Source organism: Xenia sp. Carnegie-2017, unplaced genomic scaffold (genome assembly GCF_021976095.1).
Source record: "Xenia sp. Carnegie-2017 unplaced genomic scaffold, XeniaSp_v1 HiC_scaffold_21, whole genome shotgun sequence".
NCBI lineage: Eukaryota > Metazoa > Cnidaria > Anthozoa > Malacalcyonacea > Xeniidae > Xenia > Xenia sp. Carnegie-2017.
In genome coordinates this window covers 2745750-2773461 of record NW_025813484.1, presented here as the reverse complement: position 1 = coordinate 2773461, position 27712 = coordinate 2745750, and the positions used below count along the sequence as shown (strand labels likewise).

At 35.4% G+C, this 27712-nt stretch overlaps 1 protein-coding gene and 4 long non-coding RNA genes across 6 annotated transcripts; 4 read left to right on the top strand and 1 right to left on the bottom strand.

Annotated features, from left to right (window-relative positions):
- Nucleotides 1-59: 59 nt before the first annotated feature.
- Nucleotides 60-17632, top strand: LOC124443611. Of its 2 annotated transcripts, XR_006947687.1 has the most exons (5): nucleotides 60-153; nucleotides 3671-3776; nucleotides 10862-10940; nucleotides 13783-13966; nucleotides 17542-17632. It is a non-coding gene; the product is annotated as an uncharacterized LOC124443611 (long non-coding RNA). The 2 variants fall into 2 exon arrangements; XR_006947686.1 differs by lacking the exon at nucleotides 60-153 and having other exon boundaries at nucleotides 3466-3776.
- LOC124443609 (homeobox protein XENK-2-like) lies at nucleotides 4123-8015 on the top strand. Its single transcript, XM_046994092.1, has 2 exons — nucleotides 4123-4864; nucleotides 6881-8015. Exons 1-2 carry the CDS (start codon nucleotides 4576-4578, stop codon nucleotides 7417-7419), a joined length of 828 nt encoding a protein of 275 aa, XP_046850048.1. The 5' UTR covers nucleotides 4123-4575; the 3' UTR covers nucleotides 7420-8015.
- LOC124443614 lies at nucleotides 16103-16637 on the top strand. Its single transcript, XR_006947690.1, has 2 exons — nucleotides 16103-16136; nucleotides 16260-16637. It is a non-coding gene; the product is annotated as an uncharacterized LOC124443614 (long non-coding RNA).
- Nucleotides 17633-18877: 1245 nt separating the features above from the next.
- On the top strand, nucleotides 18878-20258 carry LOC124443613. The gene is made up of 5 exons (XR_006947689.1): nucleotides 18878-18952; nucleotides 19232-19379; nucleotides 19481-19554; nucleotides 19626-19857; nucleotides 20152-20258. It is a non-coding gene; the product is annotated as an uncharacterized LOC124443613 (long non-coding RNA).
- A 5544-nt stretch (nucleotides 20259-25802) lies between these two features.
- LOC124443612 lies at nucleotides 25803-27693 on the bottom strand. Its single transcript, XR_006947688.1, has 7 exons — nucleotides 27664-27693; nucleotides 27315-27404; nucleotides 27103-27232; nucleotides 26803-26952; nucleotides 26629-26702; nucleotides 26341-26557; nucleotides 25803-26030 (listed from the first exon to the last, which is right to left on the bottom strand). It is a non-coding gene; the product is annotated as an uncharacterized LOC124443612 (long non-coding RNA).
- Nucleotides 27694-27712: the final 19 nt, after the last annotated feature.

The following is a 27712-nucleotide window of genomic DNA, read 5'->3' as shown; positions in this document are numbered from 1 at the left end:
TATAGGAACTTCTGGGAAAGCACTTATATACATGGGGTTTTGACCAGAGAAATCGCGCAGTTATTCACAGAAATGCTTGCTTCAGGAATTGCTGCGCTGCGCAAAACTCTATCTAGCGATGATAATGCAGGAAATGCTGTATAATTCAGTTTTGTAGGTATTCGAATTCTTGTTTTAAGTATATTGCAACGGCATATTCGAAAACTGTCCGAATCTCACGCAAGTGGTTTTGTATGTGTCGATAGATAAGGAATATGAGATAATGGGATGTTATGAGAGCCAAACTCCGCCCCCCATTACTTGGACAAACAACGAACAATTTGGTTGGCAGGCGTATATAATATGCATGCGCAAATCATACACAAAACAGCAGAAGAGTCAGTGTTAAATATACGGCAAGCTATTGCTTCTTCCTGCTTGAAAGGTAGTAAATACAACGGTTATATTTACCCCTTTTTGTTTAAGCCTCCCAGATGCCTTGGATGAAACTTTATCGTTCACATCTAAAATGCGAAGCGCCGCGATTTTTTATTCATGAGCGATTCATATTCGCTGCATCTGTGCATTTCAACATTCCGTTTGTGTAAGTATACCTCCCCTATCGCATCATTATCTCGGTTTATCAAGAAAAGATAAATATATTTTAATGGTCCTGCCCATCTCAAGGATTCCAGTAGCATGCAAAAGATAAGAGGATTTTGTAATAGCTTTTTCAAAAACTGCTTGAAATGCTTGGGCTTCTTTGAATGGAACAACACAATGCAACGCAGTTTAAGTTATTCACTGCTTATTTAAAGACACTTAAAATACTTAAGACTTCCCTTCATTTGCGAGAACTGTTTGACGCGTGGCTCTAACATATTGCAAGGGTTTGATAAGAAGCGTTGTATATCAGCACACAGTATGTTTGTTGAGTGCAAGTCCGCCTCTCCGCATATATATTTTATGAATATCGACAAATGGATTGATGCACTGAGACAGCGATTAACCAAAAATAACATAAATATATATGCTGGAAATTTGATTCAGAAGTTTGATATAGTTAATTATACGTGCTTCTACGACGTCGAATAACATGCTATATAGCAATATGATATGGTAAAAATTCAAGTAAGGAATACCATATGTATAATAACTATACATACATATAAACAGCGACCACCTATGAGAATAAATCTAATATGAAAACAAGAAAAATTTCCTTTGAGGGAGGTCCTAAACAAGACGTTTGCAAAAGCACGCTTTTTTATGACCAAATTCATATTTCAACAACTTCGAATAGGCAAACAACAGCAAATTTAATCAACGTTCTTTTTATTTGTGTTATTAAAGGCAGTAATTAGAGTACATCAAAAATCACTTTTTTACAGAGCAATTTAACAAGTATGTTGATCATTTGTTAGAATTATCCACAAATTGTTAGAATTATGCTACAAATAGACAAAACAACTTCCTCAAGGAGAAATGCGAAGTAATCATAACATCAGTGAAGCTGTGAAGCAAACAACTGTTCATTTACCTTGTATAAAATAACTATTAAAGATTTTGTTGTTTTTTTAAAGTATTTCCAAATGTCGTTATATATGATGGAAATACGACAGATATTCACTTTATTGGGATATGTTGCTCTTTAAACGGGACATCTGTAGCAAAATATGCGTCGAAACTACGCTAAAGTTAAAAATTGAATACACACTGCTATATGTAATGTTTGTTTTCTGCCTCTGTATTTTCTTTACCTTTATAAAATACCTGAATAATTTTCTCCCGGGCCTGCGTTATCTCAACAGGACGCAGGGAACACGTGCAAATCGATTTGTGCGAAATGTGTCGCGAAAGACACACTGCAGACACGATTTGGGCCATACCGACAATACGCGGCCAGGCTTGCGGAGCTCACAAAATACACAAAGAGACGTGGAACTATTAAGATAACAAACAAATTTAAGTAAACTTGTGCGCATATGATGTATTCTTCTGTAAACAGTAGGCTACTGATCGTATGCAACTGATCAAATATTTTACTTTCATCATAAAAATGGGTGTAAAGTAGACGCATGAATAATTCGGTTCTAACTATTTTAAAATTTACTTCTGTATTTATTGAGTTGAGACACGTATGTAGGAAGTTATTTTTCTCTTGTCACTTAATTGGCGAACGCTGTCTCAAAGCATGTGTGCTGGTGTGCGGTACTCGGTCAGTCTAAGTATTTCAAAGTACAAGAGCGGTGCCCATTAACTGAATGAGGGTGGAAATAATGAGATTTTGTGTTAACTAAGCAGGCAGCACTTCTCGTCGTCTCGCTTTGTGTCGGCGTGTCTTTCAAGCACCAAACGGCCAGGCCTAATAATTGAAAGTGTATGAGCAGCTTGCTTCTAAGTACGGTAAACAATGAGAACCAATTTTTTCCGAGATAAACCCTCTTGGTTTCATTGCTCTTAATTTAATCTATAAGACTCTTGTTGCAAAAATTCCTCAGAGTACAAACTTGGTTGTGCTTTGCGCACGCTGCACACTTAGAAGTACGAGTGTTATGACCCAAGACGTTCAGCACGCAGGTTGTATTTTTCGACTAGAAAATACGGAACACAATAACTAAAACATTTTGGCAACAAAACACTTCAAATGCTTTATTCGCTTGGCAGTAACATGCACCTGTCCATGCTGGCCGATATAAAGGGCTTTTCATATTTGAATATCGTGAACATACACTTGAATTTTTGGGACAAAGCGGCCTCTACCCTGTGTCTTGGCACCCGGGCACTGGGCAAAATAATGAATAGTTGAATACCCACATTTAGTGGAAACTGCATGTTAATAAAAACATCAAAAGTCGCAATAAGCTCGATTTGTTGTGATGTCATTTCTTATATCAACACTTAATTCCTGTTGAATTTTACCACTCTCGTTTTAATCGCATTTATCTGTCTTGTGTTGAATGCATGTCAGATTATTATTCAAGATGGCGACGTTGTGACTGAGCTGCAGAAAACATGTAACCCTAAGTTAAAAGTCGAGACCTCGTTTGCAAACTAACGAATCGTATGACATTGTGTATATAGCAGCATATTGTTGCTCTGCATTTCAGTGTCTGCGAACAAATGCTTTGAAGTGAAGCATTCATTAAAAAACGTGGAATTTTTTTGCGTTCAGCTATAAACGTGTGCGTAGCGTGAATTCTAGCTAAAATTTATATGCGCAAGGTGACACCTTTATTTATCATGCGAGGTTTTATCTTCAGTAAGTCGTTGTCAATGTCATAAAGGTGCTATAATGGCAAAATAATTGCCGAAGTGAAACATCACTGTAAAACAAAGCGATAGTAAACGACCAGTTTTCTCCCATAAGACATGAGAAATATTGAACAGGTGGTTCGTATACGTCGATAGTATTTACAAGCCGGATGGTTTTAAGTAATTTCGTTTTGGCAAACTGAACACATAACACGAGCAACATGTGAATAACTTGGTGTATGATTTGAGAGTTTCGCATGCATTTGTGTACAAAAGCATTTTGTAATGGTTTGCGTTACCAAAAAAAAAAATTTCCATCAGTCGTATTTTGACCCATAAGTGATAGGTTTACAATGACATGCTTTCCTCCCAAACTTATATTGTACTATCGTCAGGTTAAAAATATAAATGACATCTTAATTTGTGATTCATATAGGTGTTGGACAAAAAGTCTTTGAGCTCAAACGATGTCTGAACGTCATGGATGCGATCCGTGTTTCCTCTTCCATCACATGCATGTCTTTATGCTCGAAACAACGATGGTTTGTACATTTCGCTTTTGTTTTGTGCCATAACGAAGGAACTGTATGTGGGCTGTGTTTTGACACTTCGTGAGCTATGATATTGGCCACGACTTTTCGGAAAGAAAAATTTAAATTTCAAATAGCTATATTGTGTGTATTCTAGCTCGATCTTCACGGCTTGGCGAAACCGTTTCAAACAGATGCTTTATAATCCAGCTTAGCATGTTGCTCCCCGCTCCTTTATTGTTACCTAATAAGCTTCTCTTACCATCTGGGTCAGTCTTCGATTATATATATATATATATACATTTATATATAAATGTATGTATAACTGTATGTTTATATTCATATTATGCATTCACAAGAAAGCAGGGCCTCTACCTGTATTTATTTTCTGAAAAGTGTTGATATAGTCATTTTAAAACAATTAGAAGTCCTTTAGCCATGACCGTAATGGGAATAAAAGTACCTACTTAGCATCATGGTTCCAATGCTAAAGTGAACACAGAAAATTGGTGACCGTTACAGGCACAGTCCAATTCGATAATTTGTTGCAACTGTCAAAGTGTCAGCACATTATTGCGTCAGCCAATCAGCATCGCCGCTCACATGTCAAACTCCTACAAAGGATCCGTCTAATTGTCATTGATTGTCGCTCCCCTGGTGTCGAGGTAGGAAGTTAATGTAAACTCGAGCGCTCGTTTAGTCTGGCCGTAGCCCCGGTGTCGTATGCTATTTCATAACGCGCGCTTGTCCATAGCGTTCAACAGTTTGTAAGAGGAGGAGCAAACGAAGTTCACTAACGTAAATAATCACAATGTTCAACCCAAATATGCCTATTACGCCATTCTCTGTAAAGAATCTACTTGGAATAGAATACATGCCAGCAAGCTATCCAAGCCACGTTAATGGTTGTATACCAACTTCCATACACACGTTCCCAAAGAGCGAAGACACGGTCACAAGTGGCGTTCACTCGCATTCTATACCCGAGCCTAATTTCGGTATGTACGGTGTCGACGCATCTCAGGCGTCCTTCTTAAACGCAAGTCACGATAGTGAGGCAACAGGAAAAGTTTTGGACCCCGACAGAGATCAAGGATCAGGTATACACATCTCATACACTTTTCCATAGATCACTTGTTTTGTGCCATTTGCAAGCGCCGCTTAATTGTACGTGTGTATAAATGTGTCTGTGTGTATATCAGCTATCGCTTGAGGGAACCCATTAAGTTCAAAATGGGGGAGGGCAATTCACACCGAGATTGGAGAGCATTCTGTTGAGGGTTTTTAAGAATTAAGCTAAGATTCATTTGCGTGTAAAAGGAGCTGTGCCTCTTTGGTACAATAGTCAACACTTAGCCAACCTCGTTGGCTTAAGATGTTTCGCTTTCAAATTGAAGTGTGTTTCGTGACTGCTAAAATCTCATGCGAGTTATTTTCGTTATTTCCGCCGTGTTCAACTCACACTCTTTAACCACAGATAAAGGCCTAATCCAACTCCCTGCTGGCATCTTGCAAAGACTAGAGGATAATTTGTACTAAAGTCGCTACCTCTTAAGCTCTCGAAAAGCGTGTAGACTCGAGGACTAAATTACCGCCTCTTGATTTTTTTTCCGAAATTCGATTGTGACCAGACTTGGACGACTATTTAGCTTTGTAAACAGTCGTTGCGGATCTCAAATTCTTTTATCTACCACAAAATCAACACTGACACATCACATTTCAAACATGATGTTCTAGTAGGTCCTCACCGTTCGGTTTACACGTTTGATTTTTCGTAATGAAACTACAGCCATATAGAATTTGCTTGTTTTATGATAGTTTGATGAAATGTTTAGTATAGATTGAAGGAACCACTTCGTGTTGCATATATAGGAATTTGTTTATGCTCATTTTGTTACTTAGCCATGCGATAATGACACAAAGAAATGTCTTCATGACGAATAAAAGAAGTATAAGAATTATAATATTTTCCTTGATGGAAACGGTGTACTCCGCGCAAACCCAGATATTTCGAAATGTTTTGAAATGAAAAATCGTAACTCGAGAGCGGATAAATTTTCAGGTCGCTGCGTAGCTTGCTAAATATTTGAAAACATTGGATAATATTTTAAAACAATCTTCTGTTAAACAGAAAAACAACAGTGTCTTGTATTCTTTGTATTTTATGTACTTAATATTTCGTCCTGGATTATATGGATTGGTTTATTTGGAAAATTGAATTGCCAGATAATTTTTTTTCGCAAATTGTACATCTAACGCGACGATAATCTGCCTATTAGGAAGGCAAATTGCTTCAATTTTTAACGGCTTGCCTAAACTATACATAGGACGAAACACACGTTTCGTTTGGAAATGAAATCTCTTCTGATTCGCCTTGTTAAACTGTTTCATGTCTATTAACGTAGCTCAACTGATAGAAAAGATTATCAATCTTATAAACATCAAGTTTTTTGGGCACTTCTCTTTGGTTTTAAATTGAATACTTACTAACATACACATGTGCTTATTGTCATTGTATTTGCGATGCAGTTTTATGTAATATCAAGCACCGGTTCCTCGGCTTTGTTTGAATTGTATCGCTCTCAAAAGAACAAGCAAATGACGTCCATGTTTTATTCTTTGTAAACGCAGTTTGAGAGCACGGACCCTACTCACATTATAAATATGGTTGGAAAGTGTTACTTCCATAGCTATATGCTAAACTACGAAATACTTGCAACGCTTCTCTTTTTATTCTTATATAACTTGGTGTTTAGATGCGCTTGCAAATAGGGCTGTCCAATAAAGCACTTAAACGAATGAATCCATATAAAATGATAAATTACTTTTGCTGTCTTTGTACTAATTTATAATATGTGTATCACTATTAAACAGCTTCCTAGATTCCTTATAGTCAGAGTAATTGTCAAAGTATTTCATTATACCTAGCTATGTCTTGAGTATATGATGCATGTTTGTAGTCTGCGTTTAACATAAATATGTTAGTATGTAATATGTGAACGGTTAATGTGGAAAGAAAAAAGAGCTCTTTGGTGCAAACTATATTAAATATGTTTTATAGTTTGAATTACGTACATCTTTTCGTATAACACGAGTTTTTTGCTTTTTGTGTTTAGTAACCCCAGGTTCAGATACAAGCCAAGATTCGCCGAGCAAACCGTCTCAAGTAAGCAATGTTAGTACGGCTCAACTCTCGCCAAACGATGTTGCTAATAAGCCAAAAAGAATACGACGAAAGCCAAGAGTTTTATTTTCTCAAGGACAAGTATACGAACTGGAACGGCGTTTTAAGACACAGAAATATCTATCTGCTCCGGAACGCGAGCATTTAGCGCAGGTCTTGAAACTCACGCCAAACCAGGTGAAAATTTGGTTTCAAAATAAGCGGTATAAATGCAAGAAACAGTCATTAGAGAGCAAAAATCGAGCTTTGGATCCGTGGCTGGGTTTCAACGAACCGCGCCGTGTCGCAGTTCCTGTTCTAGTTCGTGATGGAGAATCGTGCCTAGCGGCAAGACCAGATTCTTCGGGTTATCCATTCAATGTCCCCAACATGGGCAACATGAACTCTATGAATATGAACATGAATTTTCCATATGGCTATAGCTATCCACCCTCACAAAATGCCTCGAGTGGTCTTGGTGCAAGATGGTAAGACAGTATATTAGACTGTCATGCAGTGTTAAAAGTATATCTGCCTTGCCGGTCACACCAGCTCATTCTTCAAATGATATAGAAAAGCTGGTTGAATCAGCTTTTGTTCCTGCTAAAATGCATAATAGTAGGACACAAGCTTAGTTTTACATGGATTAGTTCGATCATCATGGACAGAGAAAGAACAGTATACTTGTTGTTTGAAGTGCATTTTCCAGCACAAGAAAGTAAATACGAGAATTAATAAGACTGAATTTGTACGCTTCAAATTTGAATGGGTGGATACTCAATTGTAAATAGAAAGAATTCGATTTCAAAATTTGTAAATAGGATTATTCAAGATGCCAATGGGAGGCGTTGTAGGCAATGCTATTTGAGAGGTGCATTCTCAACCCGGATCTGTTTAGACCATTAAGAAACTACTAAGCTTGTGTTTTGAAAATATAGATTTCAGTTCCATATAGTTTTATTTAACGCGCGTGTCTACATATATTCCAAAAAGTGAATGTTTTATAGTTTGTTGCACGCGACGTAATAATTTATTACCAGAAAAGAAAAGAAATATATATGCATATATATATTTATACTTAATCTGAAGATTTTTAGTAATTTTATTTAAATAATCAGCAGACTTGAATTTCGACACGCCTTCATATACAGTCAAAAGCAAAAGACCATGCCACTGAAGTGATATTCGTTTAGTTAAATCGAATGAAAAATATTGACGCAAATGTTGCAACATTTTCATTACGGTTTCGTTTTATATTTCTTCCTGTGCTGTATTTTCTTTAATTCGTAAAACTCAGCTAGATGTTTGCTTCTGTCAGGCAAAACTGCATTCAAATAAGAATAAGATTACACGTATACTACCTCGTTAATGAAATAGTAGGGCTAACAGATTTTGGGTTGCTCGTCCGACGCCGAATTTTCATATTTCTTGTAGAGATAGACGTCTTATCGAGGTTTGACGGGACTTATAGCAGTGTCCGCAATAGTCGTAATGTACAAAGCCTAAAGAATTTTCTGACGTTCGTAACCTTTTTAGCTTTTTGTTATCTTATCATCGATGAAGAATCTAAATTGAATATCGGTTTCGACTGACTCGCCAGCATGCATATACTCACAAAAGCGATGTTTTGTTTGAAAGGATTTGAAATATCTACAAGACGTGGCGATATACATTTCTTCTTTCTATGTTTGATTGAACTAAATTTTATCATTTTTAGACATTTGTGTTTGTCTGTAAAAACGAAATTATCTCAAGACCTGAATTACAAATTGTAGCCAAGTCTTGTTCTTAGAAAAGAGAAATGTGAATGAATGAGCGCTAAGTCTTTTGCAAAATACATTTGCTCAAGTATAAACAGAGAAATACATATGATATACAAAAATTATACACATATATGTACATTTGCATGACAAAATGCCCACAAGCATGTTAACGTCCCATAAATTGCACTCCACGAGTCATATGTAGCTACATGTGAAATTACATTGATTTATACATAACCAAGTTTTAAAACAAACTTATGGAGACTCGTAGCAAATCAAAAGTACTCAATTTGATCTTTTACTATAATGGCTATATTTTTGTTCATGACTATGTTCATAAGCGAAGTTTCAAATGAGATTCGACTCTTGTTTCAACGACATAAAGGTCGTGAGGTATTAAAGTCCACGTAGTCTTCCTGCTAAACCATTCGGTTTGCACGTCGTCTATAAAAATAATATAAATATGACGTAGTTATGTGAATTCTACTATACACTAGTATACAAAGTGTCTTTGATCTAAAAACATCACACGATTTTGCTTTAGGTAATATGCCGCGCTAATATAAAGAATGAATGTCTAAGTTTTTACGAGTCGTTATTCCCCCCGAAGCTATTGCACAACGTTGCTGGGTGACCCGCGTGGGAGAATCGCATTGCAATATCTCATAATCATAGGGAGGAACTTTGCAGGAAAACCATCAATATCACTAGTGACTGTTGGTTGAATATTTCACGCAAAGAAACAGAAAAATTAATAGCGTAAACCACACCGTGCTAGTTACTGTTTAAAATCCCAGCCCAAGTCCAATCAACTAGCTAAAAGTAACGAAAGTAGTAAAGCTTACTGATGTTTCCAATTATATGAATATGTCTATAGTGCGAGTTTATTTTTAATGGTAGTGTCTGACTTTAATCTAACAATTTATCATGCGTTCTTCTTGTAACGACGCGCATATACTACACCATCGCTATATCCTAGGTATAGGAAATTATTTCTCTTTCAATGTTACTATATATATATATATATATATATATATATATATATATATATGTATTTATACTGGGCAAATTTAGTCGATGGCATACAAAGAAGTAAGAATATCATGTTTTTCTTTAACTTCCACCCATACCTGAATGGAATCATGCACTTTTCAGTAATATATTGTAGTATTAACGGGGACTTTGCAATTTTCTTGAAACCGTTTTTTTGGGACAGTGTTTTAGCTATGTAATATTTCGCCAAGCTTTTGAATTTTTATATACTATTTGAATTGTCGAGTTCATCTATTATTGCACTCTCTTTTGTTAATTTTAAGACTATCAGTCAGTAATTTCAATCGGTTCATTCGCTGTATGTAACGAGATATATTTTGATTTCTGTACGTACACTCAGATAGATAGATATGCAAAAATATTCAAACGTGCAAGATGGCATGTTTTCTTTAAGATGTATTGTATGTATTTCATATGACGAGCTATTCTCTCTCATTCAGAGAACGTCGAAATATTATGCATTTGGTTAGGTTACACGATGTCTCGAATTGAGAAGGAAAAATATAATTTTGAATTACTCTATAACTTGAGATGATCAGCTAGCTTTTATCTGTTGTTTTCGCTTCTCGAATTATCTGAATCGGTTTCATTTTTAATCTGAATTGGTTTTTGAGGTGAAAATGTATGTACTTTTTGGAAAGAATTATTCCCACATATATTCTTCAATATAAATTATGCAGGTGTGATTGCATGTAAAGATGGCAGTAATTATATTTTTCGTGTTTTTAAATGCCATTTTTACAGGTGCTCGCTTGTAATGGTCTCAAATTTTTTCATATACATATTAGATTGTATATTGTGATAAACGAAACTATGCTGTTGATGACAGTGAAAGATGCTTGTATGCTACAATACGTTCCCAGCTGTTCTTAAACGACGTGTCGATCTACATATTCGCCCAGGATCTTTAATGATCTTTATTGTTTAATGATCCATTGTCTTCTTGTCGGATAATTTTGACTGCTTCTCTTTCTTTGCTCTCATGTTTGACTGCAATATACATGCATAAATAGAATTGCAAAGCTACAAGCATGCTGTTTGTGTGTAAATATTTTCCCAAATTAACGGCGTTGTTAATTCATTTACGTTATTTTATGTTTTTATCATTTTATTTATAGATCGAATGTGGGAAGAGCGCACTTAATGGTGAGGAGAAATTGCACCTGTACTCGTTCAGTTGCTTCAGAATAGATTAAGGTGTGTCTCTGTTTCAAAAAGTATATTCCATTATTAGTTAACACTGTAATTCTGTAGAAGAAAGTTGGGGCTATCAATATAGTATGCCATCGTATCTAGAAAGCCGCCTTCAAACACATAAATAAATTTCAGGCGTCATATTTAATTTTATAATGAACGCATTTTTTTTTATTACATGCACGAAGTGTTAAGATGGTAATGAATACTATTCAAAAGAACATTTTGAATTTCGAGTTAATTTTTACGTGTGGCAATTCCTTACGAGTGGCTCAATTCATTAAGTAATTAACGTGTTGGAAATCAGATTGAAAGCCATGCTTGCATACAGGTGATGCTATAACAACTGATCACTTTTTTTTGTTCGCGAATTTATTTCAACAAATATGTTTTGGCAAAGTTGATCTCGTTTACTTTACTATATGAAAAGTAAACGAGATCAACTATAGTTTAAGAGCTTGTGTCATATATAGCCTGTGTTGGTACAGCGAACTGAAATACTGCTGTTACTTTTGAACTCACTTGACGTCATACTTGAAGCTTTCTCAAGCCTTTTATCAGATAGTTGCGCAGTTGCCATCAAACCTTATTGTTTGTTAAGTTGCATGTCTTTATACGAAAATCTAAAATATCGTAATCTAAAGACTTCATTTCGATAGGCATGATCCCAATTATTTTCGTACAACCTATTATTTGTTCACACCCATGACTATAACATAACGTTCAAACTATCCATTCACCTAAATTGTCCTATAGCTGGAAATATTCATGGCAATATTTTTTGTGAATAAAACACCATGCAATAAAAGACAGGTAAACGGGTGTAAAATCATACAATGTACAATATACTGTTATATACAAGTGTTTTTAGCTTAATTGACACATGCCAGAAACAATAATCTATAGCTATAAAGGCAAGTTTAGACGAAGGATTTGAATCGCTCCATCGGTAAAAGAACTTGACGTTGAGTTATGTTCAGATCATGATTTGTTCGCTGGAACATTCATTTGCTTGTACCAAAAAATTCCGGAAATTTAATATTTTCTTTCTAAAACAAATTCAATACTTGCTATAGTTCTATGTCATCTTGATTCAGTTGTAGTTAAACCCAATCTATAGAGGTACATGAAGGTCTGTATATGAGACTGTAAGGCGATGCAAAGATCTGGCTTGCAAATCAGCAATGCTGCAGTAAAGTATGTTTGGTAGATTGCTTTTTTTCCTGTTGGAGAATTGTCAGAGAATTTATTGGCCACATAAATAGTTTAGTTAATTGAATAATAAATTTCTACAAGTGTGGTAAGACACCTACGTGCATGTGTACAGCAGTTACTGTATGTTTAAGCTTCGGATTATACTGACATAGCTTCATTGATACCAAACGCTTTGTATGGTGACGTCATACACGACACAGACATTTATATACCACTTAGTCAAATCAATTAAATTTAGCGAGGAATATCACATTCTCAAAATTATCATATGGTAGAATACACTGGCCCTTGAAAATTACCTGGTTGAGAGTAAAGTCGCAACCGCCATGATGGCAGGTGACATAATACATTAATGTTGATTAATAAGATTGTTGATTTTTTGTCGTACCCTCATAAAATGCAAACTTTTGTATGAGGCAAACGATGTTGATTAGAATAATGGTATATTTTTCTTGATGGTCTATATATGTTTTGTCTATGTTACAATCTTTGATCGTCAATTCATTAACTGACAAACAACACATACAATTTACTAGAAATTTCTACCGGGACTGCATGTCTTATCAGTCAAACGGATTAACCATGTAATTTATATTTTTGGACACTGCATGGACTCGTAAAGAGTAAATTAAAGAAAATATGCTGCATTTTACACGAAGTCATAAAACTAATGTTCCTTGTCGCCTTCGGTGAAAAGCCCTGAAAGTAGTTTTGCCTGTTGTTACACGTTGTTGTGGTGATGTTAATCGTTGCCTAGCCTAGCTCTCGGCACAAAAAATGGCAATAGCAATGCTCCTCGTTTTATTGAACTTTACCACAAACAAGTGGCTACTTAGACAAACTTTCACACATACTTTACGTTGAAATTAAGTGGATGATTTAAAATACGCGCAGAGTTTTCCCCAACGCCAGTTTATGAAGCTGAATCCTTCCGGAACAATCGTGCCAAAGACCCTTCGAACTATCACTTAAAACGGGAACTCAACTCATAGCCCTGAGAGATGTGTTGAAATCACTTTATTGAGAGGTTTCTAGATTTATTATTAGCTATTAGCTGACATAAGAGTTTTCTAGATTCAAGCACGTAACAATGAATGATAAACTACTTGTAGCTAATTAAGTAGCATATTTTAATGCCAAAAAAAGGTAAATGAATTGATTTTTCTTCACTTTTTGACGTTTAATGCATGTGAGATGTGAGAAGAGTAAGATTATTGAAGCTATATACTTACTTTTTGGTTGTTAGAAGTTTCTGTGAAGCTCCAAAGATTCGTATGGAAATAGTCTGAAAAAATAATTGTAAATCACTAAAAATTGCTTCAATTTAATTATGCAATATATAGATTCATCGACCATATGTTTGTTAATGGCTATATATTAAGTTTTTGATGGTTTACTTTTAAAATCGTCAAAAGAACATGACAAATATTACAAACAATAAGAGGTCATCGATTATTTTAACTGATTTTAAGCAGTTTTCAAAGGTGATACGTTATGACGAAGTAGTCATGTCACTCAAGAATTTTTTTTTTCTGTGAAAGATTCTTTGTTACAAATGTTCCCGTAGCCCAGCAAGTCTGTTGAGTTGCAAGAACTATTTTTTATTGTTTTTTTTTTCTTTTTTATGTAGTACCATTTATTATGCGACCTGAAAGGTTCAGAAGAAAAATTCCAGGAATGTGTATGGCATGTTTTTGCAAAATCAGCTTGTAGCTAACGTGCTCAAAATGTGCTCAAAAAGAAGACCAGGTTAACGTTGAACAAATCATGAAAGGTTATGAAAGATTGTGTGAACCTTTTCAAGTGTGACAAAGGTTGTAATTTGTATACGTATGACTGAGCTTTTGACACAAATATTTCATCTTTTTCAACACGATGTTTTTACGCCTTGAAATCTCTTCGTTTGCCGACAGTTTTTACTGGCTGCAGGCTGATCGAGTGGGTAAAACAAAAGTAGAATAAAGTTTCCTGGATACCTATAACCATCATATTGAATGCTGAAATGTTTCTCTAAGCGCCTTAAAGCTATATATATAACATTAATCCATTCACGTCCGCGATCATTCCCGTAAAGAGGGTGTTAGAGATGTGCGAGCGTTTTCATAATTTTTTATGATACTCAGTTAAGTGCCTCTACTATAGTACCATTATATAATTCAGTAAATGGTTTGAACCCGGGAGTATCGTTATATGTTTGTTGATGTAGATCGTCCAGGTTAGTAGAGTTCTGAGGACTGCTATTGTTGATGTTAACTGACGTTTCGACATTCTTAGCAGTAGTCATCTTCAGAGTCAACTGACGTTTACTCCTCACTTGACTCTGAAGATGAGTATCGCCAAGTTTGTCGAAATGTCAGTCAACATCAACAAAAGCATTCCTTCTCAGGACTCTACTAACCTGGACGATCTACATCCACAAACATGTAAGGATTTTATATAATTCAGTTAATTATAAATCAGGCTAAAGAATGCTCGGCCGCTTTTAAGTTTAACAAGGAACGTATTGGTTATTTCTTGTTAAGTCATATTTAGAATGGGCAGAGGGAAGAGCTTTTTCATCACGCTGCCAATTGAGGTAAAAATATCTATGGGTTTCAGGTTTATTCCGTCTTAGTCTAATTCCCTAGAATGAAACCTTACGGCATTTGTGCAGTCTTGCTGAGTGATAGTGCCATTAGGTTTATCTCAAGAACTATTGTGAAAGGCAGTTTTATGTTGAAAGGAGTATGCAATAGAGGAAAAAAAACAAATCGTGTTATTTCTTTAAACCTTTTTGCATTCTTTTGCGATTTTTACTGATGGCAAATGACCCCATCAAATTCCCAATTGCATTTTTCATGTTTATAATGTCATAACGACTTCCCATCATTATTCTATTGATTCAAATTGGTCAAAGTGGCATTTTCCTTATTATGCGGACTTAAGAGCCGTAATGATTTAAGTGTTGTACGAGAGGGGGGCTGTACCGGCCACACGACTTTAATTAAATATCATGAGCAATCATTGAATGGGTTGAACGCTGCTGTACCAGAAAAGAAACAAAAAAAAAACAGTTGAAATTTGCGTGACAACAAATTGATATTGCGTGACTCGTTACTCAATTAAAAAGGATTATTTGCCGACTGCACGTCTGTCTATGTTTAATCCAAGTTTTATCGCGAACACGTTTGACTGACATTGACCAGACTTGAGTAAGTCTTCAAAATATCATCTGTTCGCTATTAATTTGCTCGACATCGTTCATCGCTAATGGTTGTTAACATTCTTGTCAGTCTACGGTCATGAGAAAGTTGACTGTAGCCTGCAAAACTTTATCGCACGTCATCTGTTATACATTAGCACATATTAGATTTCAGTTGCCTAAGGGCATTTCAGACAAAGCAACCAACTCCCATGGTCTAACATATTGGAAGATTTTAATTTGATGATAAACGCACGACCTCAAAAAAGTTTACTTTGTACTTATGTTCTGCTGTTGAAATGGTTGACAATCTCTCGGCCGTAATGGTAATTGGCTAACAGGGGCCGCGGAAGTATCTCAAAAGTGGGGGGGCACTGACCGAAAAGGGCATGTGAGTTTGCAGCTTACTGTTTTAGTATATTACAGATATGCATTGTTTCATGAATCGTGATTAAGTTTCAAAGTCAGCAAAATATTGGTAAACATTCTTAGAATGCTATGCGTATTCTCTACTGCTCGGCGTGCGTGCTAACAAATTGAACTAAGATGACTACATGAACAATTTTATTAAGTAAAGCGATCTCATTAAAATTTCCCAAAAAATCTAACCCTACGTTCGTTTTTCAGAACAAAGTCCTTAGCTATTAAACGTAAGTCCAGTTCGTCAGTTCTGGCCTTGTTTACATGCATAACAATAAGATAATTGTAGCGTGCTGCCGTCATTGTGCTCCTGAGATGTGTCTTGACAAGCCGCTGGCATGAAAAAAAAGTTCTCCAGAGGCTGCGCTCATCGGAGCAACAAGGTAAATCAGGGGAAGACGTGTGCTTTATTTCTTCTAGTGTAGGATGGTAAGGCTGTCGGCCTGTACAGCACAAATGCTTACAATCCAGTCCTTGCAAACATTCCGTTGACTCAATTTGCATAGGTCCTACCAATAGGGCGGTAGTCGTGGAACTTGGCAAAGACGCATACGTTAGGTTTTGAGAAGGTGTGTGAACTGGCTCGGTCGGCGGCGCGACTAGTATCTCTAAAGACGATGTAAAGTCAGAATCGCCGAATTTTGGTTTGGAATGAGAATGAGGAGATAAATACGTTGATGGAGTTTCTGTAGCTGACAGCAGTGTCAAACTAGACCTAGAGTCGATGTTTTGGTCAACAACGTTCTCTGCTGGAGCACTACAAAAAAAACTCGTCAGTTTTCGCATCCTTTTAGCTGTTTCTACAAGCTCTTTTTCCTTTTCTCGTTTTCGCCTAGCAGCTCTAGGCATGATGATTTTGATTAGAAGTGATTTAAACCGCAAAATTTTCAATTATTATGATTATGAATTGTCAACAGTTTTGTAGGACCAATGGCCTGAAAGACAATACGACGGGAGCAATGTGTTGCCGTAGAATTTATAGTCTCATGTGGATCATAAATTGCGACTTCTCATTGGTTGATTAAGTTACTGGGCGGGCGTCTGCGAGGACAACCCCCATCGACAAACGCGAATTTTGATCCATCTGGGTAATTAAGATCAAAAACTAAGCTATAGCTGATTTCGCATGATGCCGACAGACTTTGTTCTACTCTCGGGGCTACTTGTATCTAAGAAAAACTTCTTCAGTCCAATTTTACCTAAAACAAGGGCATTTCTACACACCATGAAAAAGGGCACTTTCATTCCAGAAAAAGGGCAAATTTTCCCCTGTTGTAAAAAGTGGGGGGGCACTTGCCCCCAATGCCCCCCGGTTCCGCGGCCTCTGTTGGCTAATCGCTTACTATATACACACGATTTACACACCATCGATTTGTACATGAAGTATTAGGGTCGGTCGCAGGTTAGCACTGTTCGTAGGATGGCGATTTTTAAGCGTTGTCAAAACGGTGGCTGTATTTTCATCACAAAAAACGATGAAACCTTTGCTTTCTTAATTAAACTAAAATTTCTTCAGTTTATTTCACTGACGTTTAAAACAATCAAAGAAGCTTTCATCTTCTCTTGGATAGTGCTATCCTGGCCTCGCGGAGCAGCAGACCCTTTCTGCTTGGTTTAAGCCCACTATTTAAGAAATTGTTAGTCCCAAGATATGTCAAGCTACAAACACGTCACAGTGTGAAATAACTGTATGCAGATATTTTATTTCTTTACAATCTTATAAACTTTAACGGCGACAAGTGGTTTTAAATTTTTGTAAAATCGGAAGCTTTTTGTCTTGCCTTTTAGTGCGTTTACATTTTGGAAAAAATGACATCATTTGGTTGGCTTTCCATCCAACATGAGATTGCATTGCCAAAAGTAGTCTTCGGATTAGAATGACATGCATGGCTGCAAGATTATGTCGTGAATTTTCTACAAATGCCAGCATTGTTGAATTGAAAGGACGCAGATGCCGAGAAAGAGTGAAACGTGTATTAGAAAAAGATGGATCAAGAGATGTTAAAAGGTATGCACGATTATATTCTGATAAGATGGATACTTTGACGTCTTAAAGAAAACCTTTACTTCATTCGTTCATGCTTTCTATGAAAAAATTTAACTTTTTAAATTTCTAAAATGTTTATATCGACCTTTATGTCTATCTTTGTGTCTACCTTTATGACTACCTTTGTGTCTACCTTTTTGTCTGTCGTTGTGTCTATATTTGTGTCTACCTTTATGTCTACCTTTATAGCTACCTTTATGTCTACCTTTTTGTCTACTTTATGTCTGCCTTTATGTCTACCTTTATGTCTACTTTATGTCGACCTTTAAGTCTACTTTTATGTCTACCTTTTTGTCTATCTTTGTGTCTACCTTTATGTTTACCTTTGTGTCTACCTTTATGTCTACCTTTGTGTCTACCTTTATGTCTACCTTTATGTCGACCTTTATGTCTACTTTTATGTCTACCTTTTTGTCTATCTTTGTGTCTACCTTTATGTCTACGTTTATATCCACCTTTATGTCTACCTTTATGCCTACCTTTTTGTCTATCTTTGCGTCTACTTTTTTGTCCACCTTTTTGTCTACCGTTGTGTGTACTTGTCTATGTAATCCATTACACTGTAACCGATTACATCTTTTCTCTACCAAGTACCAAGTCTTGCCTGTCCTCTCTTCTCTTGTTTAGCTTACACTTCCTTCTCAATTCTCGTGTCGTTTCCCTGTTCTGTAAGTTTTGTTGTTTCCATAATTTCGTAAAAGCACTATTGCTAATGCAAATTTAATATAAACGACAAGTTTTTTGAAAATAGACATGTTTCGACATCTCATGATGCCATCTTCAGTATGAGTGAAATAATAGGTAAGACAAGATTGTATCACCTATTATTTCACCTTGTATCACCTATTATTTCACTCATACTGAAGATGGCATCATGGGATGTCGAAACATGTCTATTTTCAAAAAACTTGTCGTTTATATTAAAAGTTTTGTTGTATTATTAAATCTTTATTAGATTGGTAAGAAGACCAATTTATCATTGTTGTGTTTATGTAGTATAATGTAGTTTAATAATGTTTTTGGATCGTCGTTCGTCATAGATAAATTACTATTTCATCTATTTGATTTTAGACATTTGGACCAATAAACTGAAAACAGTCAATAAAGAAGAAACTATAGAAATTCAACTTTAAAAAATGGATAAAAAAGAAGGTAAAAACAGTCGTTGATGATTTAGAATTTTATTTAAACAATTCAACGTGGAGAGGAGACGGAGGAAATTTATATAAAATGTAACGTTGCATGACTACCTTTATGTCTACTTTTTTGTTAATATTTCTTTTAAATAAAGACAAAACATTGTCTTTGTCCTGAAACGCATCGTAACTGCATAAGTTTAGTCCTATAAATAAGCCACATCGTCTTCATACATGATTATGATTTCTCATCACACAAAAAGTGAGCGATTTTTATTATGATTTGCACTGATAGCAAAACGTATTTACTCAATCAACAACACTCAAAAGAAATTCAAAGATACAAAAGCCAACGTAAAGGAGGCTGCCAAAAACAACGATATCAGACTTTATAATGTATGAGTGAAGAAGAATTTTTTAGAACTGCAAAAGAAATGTTGAAGGTAAAAATTTTGGTTGGAGTGAAGGGTTTTTGTATATCGTAAAGTTTATTCAAATGCTATGTTCAGGGGGTTACAAAAAGTATTGTTTTTTTTTACTCAAGAATGCTAACATGCGAAAATCGTCAAACGACGTAAAAGAAGTGATGAAGAACAATTAGAAGAAGGAACAACGAAGGTTTTGTTTTTCTTTGTATATTTTGATATTATGTAACTTTTTCAATCGAAGGCAAAATTTGTTCCTGACAGGCAATCTTATGGCTTTGACGAAACTAAAGCAATGGATGCGACACGGCCCCCTAAAAAGAACGCTCATACAGCAAAAATTTCGAGTTCTTCAAATTTGTCAGTTGATGGAATTCTGCATTTGTTTGCACTATCAGGCTACGATCATGGCCATTCGCTGGAGGAAGGCATTTCTATGACGTCCGCAACTAACGAGAACCCAAATAATTTAGAAGATTCCGGTAAAGTCTTAACGGTATAGAAAAGAATCAAATTTCTAAATCTGTCGATAGTTTTGAAGCATTTCTCGATGAGATGATGTGAATATTAGGTTAATTATGCATGTTGTGGAGTTTGATACTTTCAGCCGTTAAGATTAACAATCAAACTTTCACAACAACAATAGCAATAAATGAAAAACCAGTCAGGGGCAAGAATAGTCATTGTTATAAAGACATAAAAATTTTCTACTTTAGGATTAATCTGTTTTCGTTTATGCATGCATAATAATGCATGTAAGAACATAAATTTCACTTATAAATCTGCCTAGACTAAATTTGAACAGAAACTGCAGCAGCAAGTACAATGGCAAGGATAAAAGGGCGAGACCACGTTAAAGTTTATGTTGAGAGAGAATTATTCGGTCACTGGAAAGGAGTTTCAACGTGGATTGAACGTAAATTATTAACTATCAAAGCGGAATTACTACGAGTTAACGACGTCTATCAGACAAACCAAATGTCAATGGATATACCGGACGAAATCTAAGCATTTGATAAGCATACAGTTTGTACTGAAGCTGAATTGAGTGATAGCGTAACGCAATAAACAAGAGCGCCGTGAAAACTATGCAGATTGGTTTCTTACAACATCCGATTTCCTTGACACAATGTTTAGAGATAATATGGCTGCGTTGTCAAATATGTGGTGATATGTTATAAGTGTCATAAACCATTGAAATGTAGGATATGACTCGTGAAATCGACATTCCTAAAGAACACACCTCAAAATCGGAACGATAGGAAAATTTATTTCCTATGCATATTATATGAAAGATAGAAGAAGACAAGTTATCGGCCGCTTTAAAGCCTTCACCAACGTCAAGCCAGAAATATGTCATCCTCATATTTTACTACGACAAGTGCCATTGGATTAATAAAGCTAATATCGACAGCAGCCGCTAAATGAAATCTGCATTGCTTAGCCGTAAGAAAACGTGCTGCTTTTGAAAGACTTACTTGTCTCTATCTTTTTCAAAAGAATTTCGAACTATAACTAAATGTAACTATAGATGTTTTGCTAATGTATTACCAAACTAACATTAATTTATAAATGTATTTATTTGTACTACTCTTTCACTTTTATATCAACATTCGACTACGAATATGATTTTGGTTTGTTGTTTTATCTATAGCTGTAAGTGTTCTGCTCTAATTTTGATTCGAGACCTTCAATGGTCTATTTTTTTGCATTAATTACTTCTAGGTAGGAGTGGTACTTTAAAATGACCAGGTGTCTTCAACGAACTCTCTGGTCTAGTGGTTAGACACAACCTTTCGAGGTTGAGAGTGGAGGTTCGAACCCTGTCTAGAATAAGATGTTGTTAGGCTGTAGAATGATCCGAAACATGGGAAAATAGTGCTGGTTACTACAGCGAAAATGAGATTTCTATTACTACGTTTTTCGAGAATGGAATGCGACACTTAGTATAAATTCAGAAAAATTCGCTCTCCGATGAGAAGGAGAGCGAAGAAAAAAAGATAGGATCCCATGCAAAAACCACTCTTAAAAACTAAGTCTTTTGCTCAAATTTTTATGACTCCTGTGATCAGGGAGTTATTTTTTTAAATTTTGAAAAGTCAGGAAACCCAAGAGCAAACAGAACGCCCTAATCATCCCTTTCTTACTTCCAGGCACTTGTTCCTCAGTTCGACTTTCTGTCTTCCACATCCGCCGCGTACACCTGCCAAGTGTGTTGGCAGAGGGCGAACCAAGGATCTTGTGCACCGGAGGTCATTGATGTCGAACTAAACGCCCAACATCGGCCAGTTGAGCTAACCGCTCATCATCGAAAACTCTATGTTTTTTGGCGTATTTGCTAATTTTTTTCAATGTAAAGCGAAAGAAAAGGAGAAGGTCTTGAACCTTAGAAGGTCTTGAACCTTAGAAGGTGAGATCACTGCACCGGCATCTCTACCACTCGGCCAGACGGGTGAATTGAAAAACCGTTTAAAACATGTCAAGTGTTTCTCACAAAAGAACATTGCCTTCTTTTCTCTCGAGGCTCATATTTTATACTGTGTTTAACTTGTACTTCGTCCTTATCAATGCAACGGTGAAGAAAGGGACTTACTACGCATTTTAGCTGTCCAACTCAAACATTGCTGGAGAATAAATGTTAGAACTGAAGGGAGGAAGATTAATAAAGTATGCACAATGTCAGACATTGCCATGTGGTAAATCAAAACAACAACGCGCATGTTCGTAGTCAATTTAATGACGCTGGGAGTTTCTAACTTGTCTGTTCAAAGATAAATAACATATTTTTGCTATCATTTATGATAATATTGTAATGGTTTCTACAAATTATATGGTTCCTACAGAACAGTATCCACTTACTAATTCATAGTCTATTCAAGTCTTTTTGTCATTTTACCATCTTGCCATGTCTTGAGTGTCATCATTTAAAATATAGTCAATGTAATCAATATAGCCAATGCGGTTTTTGTCTACATATGTGTCTACGTTCTTGTCTACCTTTGTGTCTACCTTAATGTGATTGTCTACCTTTTCATAGGACAAAGTTCTTATTTTTTTGAACACGACAATTGAAAAATTAGTCATTTCATAGTCGAAAGTAGTCGAAGTAATCGAAGGTAGTCAATTCACGCGATGCCATGTGGTAAACATGAACAACTTCTCTTTCTATTCATGCATTTTCACTAATTTTCACATTTTTTTCACACAAAGACTATAATTCACGCATTTTCACAAATTTTCACATTTTCTCACACAAAGACAATAATTCATGCATTTTAACAAATTTTCACATTTTCTCACACAAAGACTATAATTCACGCATTTTCACAAATTTTCACATTTTCTCACACAAAGACTATAGTTCACGAATTTTCACAAATTTTCACATTTTCTCACACAAAGACTATAATTCACGCATTTTCACAAATTTTCTCACACAAAGACTATAATTCACGCATTTTCACAAATTTTCAAATTTTCTCACACAAAGACTATAATTCACGCATTTTCACAAATTTTCAAATTTTCTCACACTAAGATTACTATTTCATTCACATTTTATATTTTACATTTTCATTTCACATTTCTCACATTAAAGATTTTCACAATTTTCACATTTTCATCACATTTCATTTTTTCATTTTCACACAAAGACTATAGTTTCCATTCCATTCAAAGATATAATTCATTTTCTTTGCATTAAATTTTCACATTTTCACACCATTAACAATTTTCATTCCAAAGTAGATTCATCCATTAATTTCATATTTTCTCAAAAGAACATATTCATGCATTTTCAATTTCTTTTTTTTCACACAAAGATTAATTATGATTTTTAAATTTTCATATTTCACACAAAGACTATAGTTCTATATATTTTTTCCTCAATAATAAAGTGATTTTCAAATTTATTATTTTTGTGATATGCATTATAATTTTGACTGTGAATTATTTTCAATTTAAAATGCATGAATTATAGTCTTGTGTGAAAAAATGTGAAAATTTGGAAATAATTATAGTCTTTGTGAGAAATGTGAAAATTTGAAAATTGTGAAAATGAGAAAATGGAATTTGAAATGGAATTGGAAAGGAATGGAATGGAATGAATGGAATGGAAAAATGGAATGGAATGGAATGGAATGAAATGGAATGGAATGGAATGGAAATGGAATGGAATGGAATGGAATGGAATCTTTGAAAATGTGAAAATGCGAAGAAAATGTGAAAATTTGTGAAAATTCGTGAACTATAGTCTTTGTGTGAGAAAATGTGAAAATTAGTGAAAATGCGTGAATAGAAAGAGAAGTTGTACATGTTTACCACATGGCATCGCGTGAATTGACTACCTTCGATTACTTCGACTACTTTCGACTATGAAATGACTAATTTTTCAATTGTCGTGTTCAAAAAAATAAGAACTTTGTCCTATGAAAAGGTAGACAATCACATTAAGGTAGACACAAAGGTAGACAAGAACGTAGACACATATGTAGACAAAAACCGCATTGGCTATATTGATTACATTGACTATATTTTAAATGATGACACTCAAGACATGGCAAGATGGTAAAATGACAAAAAGACTTGAATAGACTATGAATTAGTAAGTGGATACTGTTCTGTAGGAACCATATAATTTGTAGAAAACATTACAATATTATCATAAATGATAGCAAAAATATGTTATTTATCTTTGAACAGACAAGTTAGAAACTCCCAGCGTCATTAAATTGACTACGAACATGCGCGTTGTTGTTTTGATTTACCACATGGCAATGTCTGACATTGTGCATACTTTATTAATCTTCCTCCCTTCAGTTCTAACATTTATTCTCCAGCAATGTTTGAGTTGGACAGCTCTAATGCGTAGTAAGTCCCTTTCTTCACCGTTGCATTGATAACGACGAAGTACAAGTTAAACACAGTATAAAATATGAGCCTCGAGAGAAACGAAGGCAATGTTCTTTTGTGAGAAACACTTGACATGTTTTAAACGGTTTTTCAATTCTCCCGTCTGGCCGAGTGGTAGAGATGCCGGTGCAGTGATCTCACCTTCTAAGGTTCAAGACCTTCTAAGGTTTAAGACCTTCTCCTTTTCTTTCGCTTTACATTGAAAAAAATTAGCAAATACGCCAAAAAACATAGAGTTTTCGATGATGAGCGGTTAGCTCAACTGGCCGATGTTGGGCGTTTAGTTCGACATCAATGACCTCCGGTGCACAAGATCCTTGGTTCGCCCTCTGCCAACACACTTGGCAGGTGTACGCGGCGGATGTGGAAGACAGAAAGTCGAACTGAGGAACAAGTGCCTGGAAGTAAGAAAGGGATGATTAGGGCGTTCTGTTTGCTCTTGGGTTTCCTGACTTTTCAAAATTTAAAAAAATAACTCCCTGATCACAGGGAGTCATAAAAAAATTTGAGCAAAAGACTTAGTTTTTTTAAGAGTGGTTTTTTGCATGGGATCCTATCTTTTTTTTTTCTTCGCTCTCCTCATCGGAGAGCGAATTTTTCTGAATTTATACTAAGTGTCGCATTCCATTCTCGAAAAACGTAGTAATAGAAATCTCATTTTCGCTGTAGTAACCAGCACTATTTTCCCATGTTTCGGATCATTCTACAGCCTAACAACATCTTATTCTAGACAGGGTTCGAACCTCCACTCTCAACCTCGAAAGGTTGTGTCTAACCACTAGACCAGAGAGTTCGTTGAAGACACCTGGTCATTTTAAAGTACCACTCCTACCTAGAAGTAATTAATGCAAAAAAATAGACCATTGAAGGTCTCGAATCAAAATTAGAGCAGAACACTTACAGCTATAGATAAAACAACAAACCAAAAATCATATTCGTAGTCGAATGTTGATATAAAAAGTGAAAGAGTAGTACAAATAAATACATTTATAAATTAATGTTAGTTTGGTAATACATTAGCAAAACATCTATAGTTACATTTAGTTATAGTTCGAAATTCTTTTGAAAAAGATAGAGACAAGTAAGTCTTTCAAAAGCAGCACGTTTTCTTACGGCTAAGCAATGCAGATTTCATTTAGCGGCTGCTGTCGATACTAGCTTTATTAATCCAATGGCACTTGTCGTAGTAAAATATGAGGATGACATATTTCTGGCTTGACGTTGGTGAAGGCTTTAAAGCGGCCGATAACTTGTCTTCATCTATCTTTCATATATTATGCATGGGAAATAAATTTTCCTATCGTTCCGATTTTGAGGTGTGTTCTTTAGGAATGTCGATTTCACGAGTCATATCCTACATTTCAATGGTTTATGACACTTATAACATATCACCACATATTTGACAACGCAGCCATATTATCTCTAAACATTGTGTGTCAAGGAAATCGGATGTTGTAAGAAACCAATCTGCATAGTTTCACGGCGCTCTTGTTTATTGTTACGCTCACTCAATTCAGCTTCAGTATGCTTATCAAATGCTTAGATTTCGTCCGGTATATCCATTGACATTTTGGTTTGTCTGATAGACGTCGTTAACTCGTAGTAATTCCGCTTTGATAGTTAATAATTTACGTTCAATCCACGTTGAGAGCCCCTTCCAGTGACCGAATAATTCTCTCTCAACATAAACTTTAACGTGGTCTCGCCCTTTTATCCTTGCCATTGTACTTGCTGCTGCTGTTTCTGTTCAAATTTAGTCTAGGCAGATTTATAAGTGGAATTTATGTTCTTACATGCATTATTATGCATGCATAAACGAAAACAGATTAATCCTAAAGTAGAAAATTTTTATGTCTTTATAACAATGACTATTCTTGCACCTGACTGGTTTTTCATTTATTGCTATTGTTGTTGTGAAAGTTTGATTGTTAATCTTAACGGCTGAAAGTATCAAACTCCACAACATGCATAATTAACCTAATATTCCCATCCATCTCATCGAGAAATGCTTCAAAACTATCAACAGATTTAGAAATTTGATTCTTTTCTATATCGTTAATGACTTTACCGCAATTTTCTAAATTATTTGAGTTCTCGTTAGTTGCGGACGTCATAGAAATGCCTTCCTCCAGCGAATGGCCATGATCGTAGCCTGATAGTTCAAACAAATGCAGAATTCCATCAACTGACAAATTTAAAGAATTTGAAGTTTTTGCTGTAAGAGCGTTCTTTTGGGGGGCCGTGTCGCATCCATTACTTTAGTTTCGTCAAAGCTATAAGATTGCCTGTCAGGAACAAATTTTGCCTTCGATTGAATAAGTTACATAATATCAAAATGTACAAAGAAAAACAAAACCTTTGTTGTTCCTTCTCCTCATTGTTCTTCATCACATCTTTTTTGTCGTTTGACGATTTTCCTATGTTAGCATTCTTAAGTAAAAAAAAGTAATACTTTTTGTATCCCCCTGAATATAGCATTTGAACAAAGTTACGATGTACAAAAACCCTTCACTCCAACCAAAATTTTTACCTTCAATGTTTCTTTTGCAGTTCTAAAAAATTCTTCTTCACTCATACATTATAAAGTCTGGTATCGTTGTTTCTTGGCAGCCTCCTTTACGTTGGCATTTCTACCTTAGAATTTCTTTTGCGTGTTGTTGATTGAGTAGGGCATGAAATTCTTTATAGTGGGAAAGACAAATTATAAATTTACTTCAGCTGCAATTCTTTTATCATTGTAAATTGTACTACAGCTGTGACTATTTCATCATGAATTATATTAAAGCTGTAGCTGTTTCATCAAACTACAACAAATATAAAAAAAACAAACCAGATCGTTCACATTGTTTCTTTGACAATCTTTGCAGTTTAATAGTAAACCAATGACATGTTTACAACTTCCAGTCTTTCCACCAACATCTGGTCAGGAGTATCTCGCTTCAAGTAATTCATACACGTGTCTTCAAAGAACAATTAATTCGCCAATGACGTGGTTTTCAAGATCTGGTCGATGTGACAACTGCAAGATATATGCGTACTTACTTGTATCCAAGAAGTAAAGATGCAATAAGGTTCCTTTCATACGTACACCAATGAAAATATTCAGCGACAACACACACAATATCATTCTAACTATGTAAATAAGAAAATAGGATTTTGTATGTGGTTCCTAGTAACACAATCGCTGTGATTAGTCTGAAATATCTTGAGTTAGGAGGAAACATTAGCTCTATTGTCAATCAAGATCAATTAAAGATTATTTCCTTTTATCCGGTGTTAATATTTCCAGCAAAGTTAATTTTTTTTACAAACTTCCTTATTGTCCTCGTATCTTCTCGTTTCAATTAACTTTGTCTAAATAAATTTTGAAATAATCAACGATTGTTCTTACCTTCCCTTTTATTCATTTTTACAATTAGACTTCCACAAGTTCTTCTTTT

Excerpts from the sequence above, each read along its gene's own strand:
- LOC124443609 (XM_046994092.1), top strand. The coding sequence starts at position 4,576 with ATGTTCAACCCAAATATGCCTATTACGCCATTCTCTGTAAAGAATCTA. Across the intron at positions 4,865-6,880 it reads CGACAGAGATCAAGGATCAG|TAACCCCAGGTTCAGATACA; the intron begins GTATACACATCT and ends TTTTGTGTTTAG.